General features: G+C 35.0%; 1 protein-coding gene across 1 annotated transcript in view; it reads left to right on the plus strand.

Annotated features, from left to right (window-relative positions):
• The first annotated feature begins 8,796 nt into the window (after positions 1-8,796).
• Positions 8,797-18,737, plus strand: part of LOC124374404 (protein unc-13 homolog 4B) — a 45,981-nt gene continuing 36,040 nt past the window's right edge. Inside the window, exons 1-2 of the mRNA XM_046832624.1 lie at positions 8,797-8,932; positions 13,592-13,766. Of these exons, the coding sequence (XP_046688580.1) occupies positions 8,835-8,932; positions 13,592-13,766 (273 nt within the window). The 5' untranslated portion in view covers positions 8,797-8,834. The remainder of the gene's footprint in view (positions 8,933-13,591; positions 13,767-18,737) is intronic.

Raw genomic sequence — 18,737 nt, forward strand, 5'->3', positions numbered from 1 at the left:
AGGCAGCTCTTAAAAGCTCTTGACTCCAACAGCATTTCATACCAAGCTTGTGGTGGGAGTGCTTTAAACACTCTCTGCAAGCCTTGGATCACGCTAACTGTGTTGCGTCTTGGTTTGGGGTACCAGGGCCCACACAGGCATAGGTTGGCAACGAATGCGCCGACAGGCTTGCCAAAAAGCGGAGGGCAAGCATGCCATTACACCGGTCCAGGAACCGAGTTGTGGTATAAGCAAGTCAGCCGCTTATCAAAGTATAAACAAATGGTCCAGGATAAGACACACCGCTTGCGGGGTTGGCCGCCAGAGTCCACCAAGGACAAGCACTCGGCAAAAAAGACTGCTTGCCGATTCTAGCTCCGGCACCCCCCCCCCCCCCCACCCCCCCCCCCCCCCACCCCCCCCCCCCCCCACCCCCCCCCCCCCCCACCCCCCCCCCCCCCCACCCCCCCCCCCCCCCACCAACCTCGTTGAAACAAACAGTTCATCTCCACTATTGGAATGGCTATGCAGAAGCCAGTAGCGCTAATTTCCTCGACAATAATAAAGTAGGTACTGTATTGATCTGAGTATACACCGAGTCGTCAGTACAAGTCACACCCTTGCCTCAACTCTGTGTCTGAAAGGTAAGGTCTACTCAAGTAGGTCTGTTCCGTACTTTGTGATTTGATTTCCCTTCCCTCAATAACACATACTGGTCAACAAATCTGTGTAGCAGAACTGATATTGGTCTTGCATTTTTTCAGATGGTAAAATGAGTGAATAAGATAATGTTATCTTTGATTTGAAAACGACGGTTAAAAAAGGTGTAAAATAAGGGTCTAAGACAAACATTGAAATTAGGTTTTACCTAACTCCACCCATAGAAACCGGCGGTTTTTTTTTTCAATTCACGCTTGCGTTATCAACGCCTACTTAAGTAACACATTAAAATAAGATACCCTAGATACACCCCCAAGATGTCCCTAGATTCTTTTTTGGAATTAGAAAAAAAATTTAAAACTAAGAATAAAAAAAAACGTAACATACAAATTGAAAGAAGGGTATATTACTATAAACGATTGATTGTCAGATTTTCTAAAGAGAAATTAGATTTAAGATGAAGACAAACAAAAATAGGCGTTACTTTTCGGTTCATGTATTAAGCAATAGGACATTTTATTTTGCTGTCTTTCTATACTATTTGTATACGTTTTAAGTGTATACTATAATAAAATGTTCATAATTTCTGAGCGTAAGACAAGTCCGCACTCGGAACGGCTGAAGAAATTTTTTTTATATTTACTTCGATATCTGTTCCATCACTATCGTAAACTAATTGAACCTATAGATTTTTAAATTTTACATTATACCACTTTTCTATAAAAGCCGACAGTGAGTTCGATAATGGTACCTGTCACACCATGGGAATTGCCTCCCCCGTTAGCGAAATTTTTACATATCCATATAACCATAAAATATCAAAATAAATTAATTTGTAAACAATCTGTGTACAATAATACGGCATTTTAACAATATTACAATTGGTATTTTTATTTCATAGAGTAAGAAGAAAATATAATATGGTGGAAAATCCAATGTTGAAAAATTAGAGACAATGTTTGAATTTCAGGGCACTCTTTGTTGTGAAACGCTCCCTACCTCACAGGAATTTTTATTATTTCAACGCTGCTATGGAGCCTAGCTCAATGTAAAAATTAAACTGGTTGTGTCCAAAAGATATCTTGAGAAAGAATTCTTATGCAGGGTAATAAATTTCTCATGATAAACCTTCATTTCAAAATCGACCAAGAATGAATCATATGATGGGAAGCGCATGTCCAACCATGGTATTTGGCTGAGCCGGCTATTAAAGCATATCACTCAGGTACTCAGTTAGGCTAACACAATTTATTTCTCTTTTATTTGCCGAGGGGATGTAAACAGATTCTATCCCACAGTACATCTGAGAATGATATTGAGCTATAATACATGTGAAATTTTGCAACGACACATTGTGCGAAGACTGTTTAGGCGACACAATGGGTATGGCGTACTCCTACGTTTTAATAAGAATGTTTATTTATTACTATAACGTTATTCCATGGGCAAGTTTCAATTTTTTTTCCGAACATAGTAGTATGTAAATGAAATATGAATAGACAATTTAATACAAATGTTTAAAAAAATTCCATACACTAATATTAAGGGACACGTCATTATTACTGGATTCATTACCTCCGGTAGTACATCAGTGATTATAGCAAGCGTTAAAATCGTAATACGAGAGACAGTGCTCGAGTATGTGGATTCATAACTGTCTAAAACTAAATTGCAAGTAGTCAAATTACCGAAGGTGAGCTTAATATTGTACGCTACGCTTAAAAACCAAATGTAGACCCTGTCTTAGCTAGTTTTGTAGTGATAGGAGACAGGTAGTAAACCACAGTAACTGGTCTCAATAAACAATTCATTATTGATAATGCAGCCTTGATATTCTTTTGTCTGATATCTAATAGTTTAGATAAAATAAATTAATTATAATTAATAGTATTAAACACTGTCTTAAAAAGTATTCAGTTACCACAAACGTCAAAAATATGAAAACCTAACCTATAAATGGATCTCAGTCATGGGAATGCAATAAACTGACATTTATCAAATTTAATTTTAAACGGTTAATTTTAAAACAATTCATACCGTATTTCCGGCTCGGTCTTCTCTTCTACCTTGGTTTCCTTTTCCTGCAGTTTGTCGTAAAACTGTCGCACCCATTTGTTCCATCCATGGCGCGGTTCGATAGAAACACAATACACAGCCAGAGACACACTGGCGACCAGACACCCTCCTTCGCTCCCACTCCCCTCCCCACTACACACCTTTCATTGGTTTAGTGCCGAGATCAGCGATGATCCTCATTGGTGTGCATCAGCATTCATGGAAGTTCTCAGAAGTTTTTAGCCATCAAACTGGTTTGACCAATCTACACTTAATAATTGTTTTAAAGGATAATTGGATTTCATACATTTACCACCGTTACTATATTACAAAAATTAACAAACACTATGGTTCGTGAGTTGAATACCACCCCATCGTCAGGTGAAATAATTAATAAATAAAACATGTACTAACGTAGTGTGAAACATTTTGTAAAAACTTAAGGCAAATGTTCGAAATCTTATTATCCTTTTAAAACTTTCCACGTTCAATAAAAAACTTTAACTGGTTTAGTTAAACTCATAACATCGATATGAAATATGACCTACACTTGTCTAAGTTACAAACATATTATGCATTGATCGAAAGGCTTGGGAAGGGTCGTAAGAAGAAAAACGACACTGGTTTTGTCCTTATCTTATTCTCTCAACCTTCAATCTTTAACCTCAAAACTAGGCATACAGAAGTAAACAATGATGCCTTTTGTCAGTCATTAATTCAATTGGCCTCACCCTTCATACTTTTAGATATTCCCGCAATTAAGAAACAAAATTAAAAACATTAAAATGTGAGGAGATGAATTAAGAAAATTTCCCCTTAAACCTGCAGTATGACATACCTTAGACATTCGGTATTTCAATAAATATAATTATTACTAAAACAAGGTAAGTAACTATATTAAAATTATTTGCAACTATACTGGCTAGACAACGTTCTTGGTGTGCTAGAAACGCCCAAATTCCTAAACAGATCAGGCTTTACTGCTAAGGGCATCTCCACTTGAGCGCGGATAGGCCGAAATTTTGTTTTTGGCCACATTTGATTTACGCATTGTTTCCTCCATGAAAAAAAAAATAAAAAAGGTTTTTTGTTTATTCTCCAAACTCCATTTGGGGAAAAGTTACGAGTAATTGTATCTGCAAGAAGCTTAAATTCATTAAACTTTACTATTGCCTCGTTCTGATAAAGGTACCGTTTTCTGGTCAAATCAAAGAATACTTAGACCTCAAGGCAAGAACGTCTACCATTTATGAGATTGTACGATATAAGTACATTTAATCGTAGCGCAATTTACTACTAAAACTGTGGCCAATACAGTAAAATATACTAATTAGCAGGTTAGGAAGGTATAGGTTTCTTTGAGGGGACATTGGACTTCCCCAAGTGTACTCTCAACAGGAAGGAGGGGTGGGAAGGTGGGACCCTAAACCTTATGAGATAATTAATAAAATACCTCTAACGGCAAATAATACTGCCAATTTATTAATAACTTTGATACTTGATAAAATATGTTAAACTTTCAAAGGTTAGTTTAAAAAAAACTCAAGGATAAATTAATACAATTTCGTATTTAGGATTGATGAGATCTGTATTAAGTTGCCTCAACCCTAAGCCCAGAGAATGTTGGACGACGCCCAATGGGCTGAGCTTTGAGGCGAGCAGGGATTGTGGATACAATTTCCAATACTTATTTTTTTGGTAATAGATATCAGGTTGATTGTAATGTAGACTATGCACCATTTAATTCATTTGGTTACAGCAAATATTTCGCAAACATGGTCTACAAATATATACAAACATTTGTAGAAAATTAAAAAATTAACTTTAACTTAGCACTAAACCATTGCCTCCTTGGTCACATGCCTCGCATGCTTTAAGTTTAGGGAGCTGATTCATGAGCTACACCCAGGAGAACAAAGGAATACACGTATAAGATTAAGAAAAGTAAATAATGCTTGTTCACGTTCATCTATCGTTGTAACAATAGAGAGTGAATTGGTTTTACATACGCTAACTATAAGAATGGCATGTAAAGGTACATGGACGCTTATTTTAGCTAGACTTTTTTGGACATAAGTAAACTCCAATTATTCCACTTTTCCTCCAACATATTTCATAATATGGCTGTATTACTGGAAGACGAACGATCTAAGGTCACGTATTCTAGCTTCTCCCCTCTACCTATCCGCAACCCTACAAAATAAAGATGAGTAGATATGGTTCCAAATCCTCGCGGGCTGCAAAATGTAAAAAATTTAATTCAAATCTCTTTTACAAAACACATATAATGTTTCCTTAAACGAGTTTTATCCCTTAATTGTAAGTTTTCCAGGACACACCACGTGAGACACTGCCCAACACATTACTGTCTTGAGATACACGAACTTCGCTGAAATCCTTTTCAATCTTGAGTCAAGTTGAAAACTGTTTTAAGCTGGTGGCAAGTTATACCACATGATGATGTATTTTAGAACATAGAATACAATGATCAGGGAGGAATTCAATATCGTTACTACATTAATTCCTGCTAGTCTTCAAAAAAAGCTGTTGTGAAATCTACTTTTTCGTCTCACCACATGTTTTGGAGTTGGTTTGGAAAAGATAAATACCTTCTATTAGAACGGCAGGTTATTTGATTTTTCTGCCCACCACAACTTTCGAAGTTACGTATAAAATCATAATTTAATTGCCTAATAACCTATGCATAGACATACACATGTGAGAATAAGAAACCAATAATGCGAAACTGTGTTGTGTTGTAATAATGAAGTAATTCAGGAAAACACAGGTATCTATGTTTTAGATAGTAAATAAAAATAAACACCTCGTACTAAAATTCGTGCATTAGCGCAAAAATAAACTTTGCCTCCGTCATTGTGCTTGTACAATGTTTTCTTTCCCACTGAGTTTTGAATCATATCTGCTGGGTCAAAAAATCACTATTTCATGTGCCACTGTGGCCTATGATTTTTTTTATCTCATTTAAGCATCGGCGGTCCAAGCTATGCCAGCTTCGGGAAGAGCACTAGTTTTTTTTTATTAAAGTACAAAGTACAATGATTGGAACCTCCCCGGGATTTGAACACCGTGATCTTCCTCGGTTAGAGGATGCCGAGACTATAACCATTAGTCTACGGAGGAAGGACTAAGCCAGCCTATGGTCGATGCGTATGTTCTAGAAAACATGTAATGACTGGTTTAAAGAACTGAATCACGTTTTTACCTCCCGAGGCCGATTTATAAAACACCAAGTTAATTTTTTATGGGATAGCAAGATTGTCAGAAATTTTCCATCCCATATATATGTCACCAGCATATGATAATTCGCTATTTTTTTTGTGTTAGATTAAATTAAACGCGGTTTTCGAGAATAGGTACCAGCGTACTTTTTTAGATGTAGAATTCTAAAATGTAAGGGTGTCGAGTGTGCAAAAAAGTAAAATAGAACAAAGCATAGGCGATGAAATACCAAAGTGAAGGAATAATACATTACAATAGTTGCATGTTAAACACATTAACCCAGTACCCAAAATTAGGATATAAAAAACGATATGTTGGGACACTTTAAAGTCATGTTGGTTACATCTGTATTTCGTAGCGACTACTTTGTTTTTTCTCCTAACCAAAGTAAAGGATTTAAAATAAGCGCTGAATTTAAAGTATGTACTTGTAATTAAAGACTGTTTTGTTTTCATCTTTGGTAATGGTTCACATCCAAATTTTGTATTGCTTACTTTTTACGTGCTTAAACCTGCATACGTGCTGTTGATTATCAGTTCCCTACGCTAAGTTTTAAACTCTTCTTCTTGCCCAACAAATGGCTTGGATAGCTTTACAAGGACCTCCTATAATTCTAGGGTTTAGCAAGATAAACAATTGAAACAGTCGAATACCAGGCGTTTCCTAAGTGAACTTCCTTAAAAACAAAATGTGCCTTTACATATCGCTCACAAGATTTTCCGACCCTGCCACTCGAAGAAAATGTTACTTTACGGTTGGTTGATGCGGGTCATTGTTCCAGCCCGACCTACAATACTTGACCCTGTTATTTTTGGCAACCACGGGCTTAACAATCGCCCTCCCTGGGCCCTCGGCCCAGTTCTGCTGCAGTGCCCCACCCCCCCCCCCCCCCACCCCCCCCCCCCCCCACCCCCCCCCCCCCCCACCCCCCCCCCCCCCCACCCCCCCCCCCCCCCACCCCCCCCCCCCCCCAACAGTATTGCAAATACAAAGCAAATAATTAACTTATTAAACTTATCTGATGTGGTAGGATTTGACAACTAAAATAAGTGGTCAGATTATTAATTCTGGAAGTGTTGTGTCTCTATTTTTGTAATGCGTAACGTGTACATCAGATATAATAACTATGTGAGTAATAAATTACTAAGTACTCTTCACTGACCTTGAGCTAGTCAATGTTATCGTTTACACTTCCTTCACAAATGTCAGGAGTGTAACCTTCACAGTCGGCGTTAAAAGTCGCAGTAGTTGATTCAGTTTTCCTGTTACATCCTATTAATGGCTCATTTGTCCTAGTTGGGTGATAAAGAACAAATAACAGTTAAAGTAGCTACAAAATTACTATAAAATTCGTCAAAAGATTTTTGGAAAGAATATACATTTTTAAGAAAGATGGATTTCAAATATATTTTTTAATGTTTAATTTCAAAATTACAATCTGTAAACATGAACTAAAACATGAATGTAGAACCTGTGTAATTAATTACAACCGAGATTATAAGTCTGAAATATTTTTTTTAATATTGTATGATAAACGATTCCAAGTAGTTGCGATGTATATAAGTTAAGTTAAAAAATCATAATTTTGAGAGCAAAATAAATGAATATTTCAAATTAAACAAATTAATTATTTATAGATCTTTTTACTTCTGGGAATTCATTAAAGATTCACCTTTTCTGTTTAAATGCAATCCAAAATCAACATAATACAAAACAATTCAAAAGAAGCTTAACTTATAATTTCTAAAAATAATTTCTTCATCTATTAGGCGGTATTAAAATTTGCCTCCCTCTTTCCCTTGAAATTCGAAGTGAAAAATCCATATATGCCATAATAGTTCAGGGCCTCTTTAATTCGTCACTGGCTAGACAATTAATATATACAACTTTTTAAAGACGATAAATATAGAATGTGTAATCAATTTTTGACCTTCAGTAATTTCTCTAAGATAGTGATTTTTGTGTTTTGCGTGCACAGTTTTGATGAGTATTGCACGTGTAAAGGTCTGTCTTCGTCCAAGGCCACACTCTGCAGTCCTGAGTCCTCTTGTGGTTAACAAAAGACCCTTTCTTAAAGACTAAAGGCCTGAACGCTATACAATAAGAACGAGAGAAGTTTTCCACCCTAAATATCAACTACTTAATATTTTACGTGGAAGTAACATTTTAAAATAAACGCGTTTTAAGTACATTAGTAACACATTCGTTCTAAGATCCGGCTGAGGTGAGACGACCTAGTTTTTCCCATAAGAACAACATTAATCCTCATGTACTTTAACTTCCATAATTTTGGTCGCAGCGTCATGGAAGATGTCTCATTTTAAATACGCATCACATTAATAAGCATCCGAACGCTTTTGGGGGTTTTCTATAAAGTTTATGCTTTTTGAATATTTAAAACGATGAAGTATAAAACGTTTTATTTTTCAGAATAAGCTATAAACTTATCAAACTGAGACATATTTCATAATACTGCGACGAAAATAAGTGAAGATTGTTTTAACGGCGGTACAATAAAAATTACCGCCAGTATAGTTGGATTCTAAATGTTGATATTGAGCTTGAATTATATATCTTCCCTCAAGGATCTTGAACTGTTTTTGAGGAATGCAGTCTTCCAAAGAAATGCCCAATGTATTGATTCTGAGTTTAAAATAAACTTCGAGTGAAATCTGAGTAATTATGAACAGTATTAAGAAAACCTATAGTTGTAAACAAAGTAAGGTAATTCCGTATTTTTATCATAAGTTATTCGCGACTAGTCATTGGCGTATAACCGTGAATAAGTAGGATGTTCCCGGTATCACTGCAGACAAGGCCACGGCCGTCAGACACTGCTCGCTCGTTCAGTCAATCGGTAGTCTTCGGCCGGCTTGTGTCGCTAACTACTCAGCAGCGCCATGGAGTACGCCCACTGGGTAGGTCGACTCCCGGGCAAGACTCTCAGGGCGGTCTGGAGTCCCGTCGACCACATGAGGAACTACCTGCCCCACTGGAAGTGAGTCGTAAAAGTTTTTCTTAAATTTCCAAGTGTCTAACTTCGTAGAAGAGCAACTTTGTGGTCTAAAGTTTATAAAGGACCGCGGTTTAGCATGCAATTACGTTTTGAAAAAAACATTGACACCATGAGCATATTCTTTTTAAATGGCACTCCAAACAATCCTGAGAAGTGATAGTTACTAAAAGATATTCCAATCTCTCTATCCATTTTAGATTTAAGTTTAAAGATGAGACCTGGAAGTCGGTGAGTAAAACTGTTTTTATAAGTGTCTCTGAAATTCCTTGAACTTCTCTCCAATATTTTAATGACAATTTGTTCGGTAGATCCTACGATTTCAGTAACAAAAAAGTATTTTAGGCCAGTGTGGAGAAATCCGGAGTGTAAAATCGAATTCCTTAGCTTTTCAGTTAACAAACTTAAGATGTAATAAATTATGGAATTTTAGTGTACTTGATTAATTCCAATAAAAACAAACCCAGACAGAGAAAAGCTTCTTCAGGTAACACAACATTTGTACGGAGTAACTGACTTTGACAGATAAATAACAGCTAACACTTACTATCACCTGTTTAGATGTGTATACATTATTATTATTTTTGACTATGACATGTTATTAAAACACATTATTATCTGCTGAGCCAAGACCATAAATATAATTGATAATGTAGTATTAAGGGATTTTTCAAGATCGGTGGAGTTTAGCCTGGACGGATTTTCAAAATAGGAATAAACCTGTAGGCTATGTTACCAGAGCATCAATGTAAAATTTCAATACAATAGGTCCACTAGTTTTACGTGATTAACACGCACGCAGACATTAGTTTCTTTTATATAACTTTAGATAGATAAAACAAAGGGAATTGTTTTTAACACTGACTAACAATAAAATGTTTTTCTATGCATTGCAACTGTCCCTTTGTCTGAAATATCGCGATGAGGGATGATAATAATTATCGAAATTAGCTGTATTCAATAACCAAAGCCAAAATAAAAATGAAATTTACAAAAAGATATGCATGACGTAGTGAATAAACTGCAATCAGCTGCTCCATTATCAGTATATCTGAAGTGTACAGAGTGGGTGTGTGTTGTTTGTTTACCTGCCTTACTGTGTCTCGACAAAACTATGTCTACAGCTCAGTTTGGCTAATATTCAAGTCAGTGGCATTAATAGTAAGTCCGATCTGGTCTGAGTACTTGTGTAGTGTTAAAACGGCACGAAAATAGTCAAAAATCACCATTCATTGCGGATACTTCTGTCCTGAAAGTACAGAACAGACTCTACTAATATCGTATTTCCGTTACATTAGACGACTTTGGTTTTAGATTTGATTATTTGAAATAATTTCATAATGGCATCTCTTTAAACTACATATCCTGGAGAGAGTATAAATATTCCACAAGGAATTATAGGAATTTAAAGTGAAACTTTGGGCGATTTTGTATTAGGTCCACCAGAAATGGATAAGGATTTGAATTTTTATAGAATTTTCTCTTATCTTATATATGATTGTAGGGAGTTACATGCTTTGTATTTATATGAAAATAATTTCCGTACGTAATATTTCATAATCCTTTAACTCATGATTCATATACATGCTTTAATAATATCCTTTGTCCTTTTTGCTAGAGCCCCGTTACAAAAATACCAAAAATTATTATTTTAAATCAGTGTAATTCCTTATGGTATTATAAATCATTTTTGTCTATTTCCCCCGTCTTCAGGAAAATTATTTCAATGCATTGTGATTCTGAAGTAAAATAAAATAACAGAATCACAAATCTATCGTATCAACCTGATAGTCTTTACCCTCTCCGAAGCTGATATCTGAACTTCAATAGATAGAAAAATATTCCTCAGTGAACTCCAAACGACACTCTCAATACAGCCAGAGCTACAGAGGTTGCACCCACCTTATGTGAGTAGTTAAGCAATAAACAACCAACATTAGTACCATTCCAACCTATTTATACCCCTTTTTCTAATTTGTCTATGTGTATACTGCTTACTATAAAACAAACTGTATAACAAAACTGATTCTATTTGTACATAAAAGCACCTAAAATGTTCTTTTCTGTCTATTCTTCAAATTCGATGAAGCTAATTTATTGTATTTGTAAAACACGTTCATTCATTTCTCAATTACTCCACTGAGTATTTATAAGCCGTATAGAAGCTCATTAGTTGTCTAAAACACTAAGAAGCAGGGCATTCGCATTTTGTAAGGGCATCTACTGATAAGAATGAAGGCTGGCGAATGACTGACACCCGTCTTTTCTAATTGGTTCCGCCATACATCTGACAAGCCTCCGCTGATAAAGAGATAGATACTGTATAGATGAGTTGTCATTCAGATAATCTAACGGAGTAAATATTCGCTTCACACCTATAGTCGCTTCACATTATTTATTCTCAGAAAACTTAGTAATGCCATCGTTTACTAATCATGGGCTTATGATTTTATTTTTTGGATATTGCATTTAATTACTTTATAGAGCTATAAGATCATGCTTTTAAGCGCTAATATAAAAAAGTGGTTGTAGTAGTTTGAAGAATGTTTTGACACTAAATGTGAAACTGAGAAAATACCAAATTTTATCATGGGAATTTTTACACAATTTGGCTTTAATCATCCGTTGAAACGAACTTTGTTTATACGAGTTAAGGCAAATTTTTGATTACAGTAATAACAATATCACTTGTACTTCTTGAAATGAAATTAACTGTGAGTCTTAAAAAAAGTCTACTCGAATCACCAATGGATATCGTACGGTACTGAATAAGCATTATTAATAATAAGATGAGATTTAATAAACCGATACAGCGGAGTCTCGAAGCAACCGAAGAACATAATATTCCAGGAACCGAGATCTTATTTAAAAGCAGACAACTTAATTTTTTCTTGAAATATGTATAGAAATTTCTTCTATGAAAGAAATCAATCGTCAGCCGCTCCAATTTTGGCGGAGGACGAAATGGTATTAAAAGGGTTAAACATATTTTTTTAGCGTGACGCACTTACACCATCCGCCGGACAGATAAAATCATTGTTAAATCAGCATGATATAACCATGTCGACCCATAAATTGGCGACTTTCAGTATCGCTATGTAGTTGTGTGAAGGCAATAAAACTATTATTTATGTGTCTGACAGGCACATTTATTATTTACACGTATCAGGATTGAAAAATATACAACTTAAAATAGTTATAGCTTCGATTCCCTCCCATTTCGATCCCTCCACTACCGATTAAAAAAAAAATAAATAAAAAACTGGTTGTGTGTTTAACAGTAGAATTTGTTTGTAAGACTGTCGTTATGGTATAGAGGCTCTCGGCCTTAACTTGGTTTATATGAAAAATTTGAACACTGTCGACAAGTCATTGGATTGTATATTACAATACCTTTCAAGTAAGGAATTACATTAAATTGAATTAAAATAATTAATAGAAGACGTTACGGGCAAACATACTCTGCAATATCAGTATTAATTCTTCGTAGACCAACAAATTTCAGTAGTAAGTAAATACGAATGTCTTTGGAGCTTCTTTCTCGTCTGTCAGCATTCTCAAATGCAGTGACGTCACTCCACGAACAGGAGTGGTCTTTAAAAATGATTAAATAATGATAAGTGTTTGCAGACCAGTGTCCTTTAAACAAGGAACAAACAGCGTCTGTTCACTTCTCCTCGGCCCACAGCTAGGCCTCGGGCTGTGTGCGTGTAGCCCACACATTCACCACAGACACACACACAGTCACCCACAGTCCACCGAGCAACTCGCCATTTCACGCCTTGCCTTCACAGATGCTTACTCTCTGGAATGACCTCTGGAATGGCCCACTCGGTTGCCAGTAACACTAAAAATACTTATCAATGAAGGTACAGAAATTAGTGGTTGGAAATGTATCCATTCATGTTTCTGTTGCATTCTTACTTTACCGAACAAACGTAGAAACTGCGTCATAAATATTTAATTGTATTTTATCAAGTTTGTTATATCGCCAATTGCATTATTTATACATTTATACTTGTATAACTATTTATTATATATATATATATATTCATTAAGGTTTTAGCTATTTTAATTGCATGATTTAGCCGATTTTATAACCACTTACGTAATTAAATTTGACTTGTGTTTTTGTGTGTACATTGTATTTGCTAATAGACAATGCTTCCAGTATTTAAATTCAATTTGGAACTGTACGTATGGCACTTCAATGAAATTTCACTTGTGATTTATTTGACACGTTATTAGTCTAGTTTACCCTCTAGATTATATTTTTGGAACTTCATGTTTTCAAAAAAATAAATTCTTCCTGTTCATTAGGAGTTAATTTTTTCTCACAGTTAACATAACCATTTTTATCTTTGCGATTGGTACCAACTGTTCAGACGCCTTGTCGCGTTTTGTGTTGGAAATAAAATTTTCAATCTTATTATATCATCTTACACCTTTGAAGATTCAATCACCTCACCTAACCACCACCAATTTGACCCGGGTATATCTGAAAACCCTTAAGGGAGTTTCTGTTATTTAAAAATTTAATCTGAACCACCTTCCTGTTCATTCGACCTCACGTCAACACAACCAGTCATACAGCAGTCCCAACATGCCTAACATGTCGGCTGATCGTAGTGTAATCTGTTGCAGGATCCAGGAGCTAGACGGTGGGTTCTTCGAGCGGTTTGGTTCGTTGCTGAAGGAGCAGCAGACGAATGCCGAGGCCGCAGATGTTGCCGAGGACGACGTCGAAGATGAAGTCGTCGAAGAGGAGATCAAGAAGGAGACGCCCGCCAACTTACTGGCTGAGGCCGTGGGACTGAATGTGAGTAATTTTGAGATGACAAAATCCTCCTTATCAGTTAGTATAATGTCTTTCAGGACACATAAAGCAAATTATCAGTAGAGAGAGGCCATTGCAAATATCGAGTTGTTTAATTTTCTTTTATTCTTGAGAATAAGATTATTTGATCTAGCTGTTTCAGATTTACTTTTATTTATATATATTAGATTTTTTTTAACCAATATACTAACTATCTACTAGAATTAGGCCAAATATAATAGCACAGATAACATAAATTACTGAAATTGTATCTTTCTGATAATTTCCAATACAAACTCCTCATAAGCTTTTTGTTAAAAGCATATTTTTATGTGTGATTCGAACATTTTCACGCAGCATAAAAATCTATTCTGCCCAACACAAAATATCATTATGTTCAATTTATAGGATTTGGTGTTTAATTTAGTAGCTATAGAGGGATACAGTATTGCCAAGATATGTCAAGATGGTTTATTAATGTTTTATGGTTCAACGCAATATTGAAACCATTGAGTAATTATATAATGTCGATGTAAGACATGAAATGCTACTTTTGAACATCGGAGATACCTTCCAAGAAGAGTCAGTAGAAACTCGTAAAAGAATATAAAATTACATGTCGTTTTAAAGGTCTCGTAGAAACCAGAACGGTGACACATGAGAAATACAATATATTAACATAACTAAAAATCGTTTGCCGGATAGTTTTTGAATACTATTTTTATACTAATCAGATTACACAGTAACTTAAATAGGAGGCTACATTTATACATTTTCATTATTTCATGCAACAATGAGGTAGGAGGACAAGATTAATTTCTATTAACGTATTGTTGATTAAACTTCCTTTATTAAATTCCCTCAATCTTTCGTAATTTTTTCAATTGATAGAACATATTATTACAATTATTTTTGGAACTAAAGTTAAATGTGAATGTGACTATTATATAATACAGAAGACGAATACAATTTTTTTTAAGAATCAAAGACGACTGAAAAATATACAAGCCAGTCCTATAGAAATGTATCACAAAAGTATTTGTGGCAATTAAGTATTTCTTACTGGCGTATAAAGCTTAAATTTCAACCTTAATAACTCTAAATTACAAAGTATAAAAACCTTCCAAACTGCCAAGAATTCGTCGAAATGTAAAACCTGTGGTATATAGATAATGAAGTGAACCTTATGTTTTCAAGGCATTGAACTATCATGGATAGGTCGGCTTTTGGGTACAATCATGGTAGTGGAAGCATGCGTGACTCACAGAAGTACGCGGACTTTCCGTCCGCTGTCCGAGTTAACAACCTCTAATGGGCCTACCTACTGTTTGACTCACTAGTCATTTTACCCGGTTACACAAACTTGTAATTGCTTACGTAGAAAACTTTTCTATACAGTTTTCAATTAGTTTCTGTTCGGTAAAAGAAAACAATTTCAGTAAAACTTTCTCATTTGAAATTGCGTAACTTAATGGTATATTTGATTTTGTCCTGAATTTAAATATTAACACCACAGCTGTTAACTTGTTTGAAACAGTTGCTATTTTTAATTTGTGCTTTAAGCTTAACATATTGTTAAGTCGTAAGAGTGGAATAATAAGTATATAATTTTGTCGATATATTTGCTAAAATATTACAAGGAATATTGGTATTGTAATGACATATTACGCATGCACTAATTTCACACGAATTATAGAAACAAATTCGTAATTAGTTTCTATTTTAAACCAATAATGAAGGCAAATATAGGACTAATTAACTGTATTATCATTCCTTGTACAAAATGACTCAAATTCAGTTTTATTGTATTAATAAATAAAGTACTTGTTATTTCAGCATAATGGAATAATTAGACCTAAAGGCGCTACACCGCCGTAATTGTCTAAAACTACCGATTGCTAGAAACTAGTTAATCGCGACTATAACGATTCGATATCTCACAGTGGGCTAGTTGCCGCCTAACGGCATACTGTAAATACATCAATTAGTGGGTTGTTAGCCAACACATGACGTCATCGCTGCAAATAGCGCGCGGCACACTAGTTGGGGCATCGGCGATATCTGGCAGGAACCAACCCCCTCCAATACACCCGTGCTGTGGTATTACGAGTGATATGACGTCATGTTAAACAAGGTCTTTTGCCGAGATCATTGCACTAGTACCTGGTCTATGTGTGAACCGTCACTTAGGCTGATAAACCGCATACGATGTTCATTGGACTTGTCTGCCTTACTGGTTCATTACGCTAAACTTTGATATCTTTAGGTTGATTTTTATAAAATTATATAATTTTTTGTAATGATAAATATTTTAGTGAAATAAATATATTGGAAAATATTATGCGAAAGTAAAATAATTATGCGATAATAATGTGTGGTTGGTGAGGTGTAACCATTAAAACATGTAGAATACATTAGTAGTATTTCAGTATGTTTTATTTTAGAAAGGTCTACTCAGAGCTTTGGAGAGTTATGGAAAACAATAGAGATGATATGAACATGTTGAATAACAAAATTTTACAAATATTTTTGGAAATAACTTTCCCATTGGTAAAGTAATCTTACCACGAACATTGTATTTGAAATAAATAAATTATTTAAATAAGAGAAGAATTTTTCTCTACTGAATGTTGAATAGTGTTTGTATGCACATAAGACCTATATGTTTTAACTATAACGTACTGTATTAAATAATTTGTTTTCACCTTAATTAAGGAAAATGTGGTTGGTAATTTTATTCAGAACATCATAGTTATTAAGTGTAACACTGAATAATAGTTATAATTATGTAACTGAGCGCCCTGAATTACCCAGGACGCCTGATCGCCAGAGCGTTAATTCAACCCAATTATAATACACCATCACTGGTAAAGCCAAACTGGAAACCCATTTTTCTAATTCTCCCGAACTGTTTCGAACACCCGAGACGTTCTTGAGAGCTTGTACTTTTATATTTTACTTGTACTGAGTGATACACATTTAAAGCAACTCAAGCGAAGAGATTTCATATCTGAAGAACGTATATATTCCTTATTTCCTACGGGTAATAGACAAGCTTTTTAATTATAAATATAAATAAATGAAGATAGCTTCAATATTATGACGTAAAAATTATAAATCCAAGTAAACAATATTTTTACATAATGATAGTAACACTTTTTTTCCTCGTAACATTTTAATTTTCCAAATAAATTTTAGAAATATTAAAATCACTTAACGCTGGTTTATACAGACTTTCCATATGATCATTCCATATAACTTTCCAATAACCACATCCCCCTGCAGAGACAACATATAAGCTAAATGTAATAATAACTGACAACACTAACTATTATACTATCCAAGATGACATACGTCTTGATTTCCATAGGAAAGGTAAGGAAGGGGTAGAAGAAGCTCAAAGCATTCTGTTGGCTTCTCATGTTATATACTACATTAAGGATCTCAACACATCTCAAACCACATCCTATTTCTAAATTTGACTGTCAGACATGTATACCGCTGAAGAGAATGTTGCCATGACTATATCGGTAAAATTTAGCACGATTTAGGTCAGGAGATAATTTGACATTATTAAACATTCACTGGTGATTGATAAAAAATACATTTTTGATCCCCAAATGTCAGTTGAACATTTTAATTAATTCAGAAGAAAAAGAATAGACCGATGACTGCGACAGGCGCCTTTATGTATCAGGCTTACATAGTTTAGTTCGCAGCACTCACTATGGAGCCGTGGGGGAAGTATTAACACCGTGGTTGTTTTCGGTGCGCAGTCGTGTTTTACGAATGAGGCGAAGCCGAGTAATTTAATTATTACTTAATTTAACTGAAAATAAAATTAAGTAATATTAAAATTTTCATTGCTTAACAACGCAACATAGTAATATTGTCAGGTTAACGTATACAAACTGCTGTTTTTGCATTTACTTCTAATTAAACAATAGCAAAGTTTAATTTTAGTGTACTATAAAGATGTAGGCTAACTGTGCGCAAGTTGGTTTTACAGATCTCTGTTATAAGGTAACGAAAATTAATCACCAACTTAAGTATAAAAAACAGCTGTTATTTGTGCTGTACGATAAAAACTATTTGTTATCCCATGGTACTCTTGGAATACTGGCTGTCACACAATCGCACGAACACGTACACGTACACTGCAGGACTCATTTAAGTTTCTCACACTCTTGTTATACCATAATTTAGCATCGTTCTACGTTAAGAGATCCATAGTTCATGCAATACAGGTTTATGCCTTGCTTAGGGCAATAACGCGAGGAAAGCTGAAAATTGTGAAATTGAATGGGATCAGGGTGGGATATTACAACCTGAACCTCTACCACAACATATTTTACCTGCAAATTATCTTGAGCTAAAGTTTAGTCTACAAATACAATTCCTTTATGTTTAAGTATTATTTTTTATAATGTTTTGCTAATTCCATAACAAGTCAACATAATTTTTAAAAGTTGTAGACATTAAAGCCAATTATTTTCAATGTTTTGCTTTAGTGTAAAAAATTGTGACGGTATGAAATTTTCTACCTTGAACAATTGTAAAATTGATATTGTACGAAACATTGATCCTCGCGGGAATCCCTGACGTAGACACTGATTAGTGCTTCCCCATGGAGTAGGACTTTGCAGGGAAATCCCCACAACGGTCAACTGTACTGTCGGTAAAGTGAGAGCAGTCCTCAGTTTGTGTACGGTGTAACGCCGCGCCGGTTACACGTACTGGTAGTGTCCGTGTATAGTGTGGTCACTCATCTTCCTCACGTCTAGACCTGTCATGAGGGTGGTTACAGGGGTATGTAGCAATATTATCCATCTAATGAGTAGCTGTTATAATATCATGCAGCTTTTATATATCGCATCTATTTGATCCTTCGATGAGGAAATTTAAACCGTTAGTTTTTGGGAAAGTTCAATTGATTTTCTTATTAAAATATGAACCTGAATAAATTGTTTTGTC

Source organism: Homalodisca vitripennis, chromosome 1, assembly GCF_021130785.1.
Source record: "Homalodisca vitripennis isolate AUS2020 chromosome 1, UT_GWSS_2.1, whole genome shotgun sequence".
NCBI classification, from domain to species: domain Eukaryota; kingdom Metazoa; phylum Arthropoda; class Insecta; order Hemiptera; family Cicadellidae; genus Homalodisca; species Homalodisca vitripennis.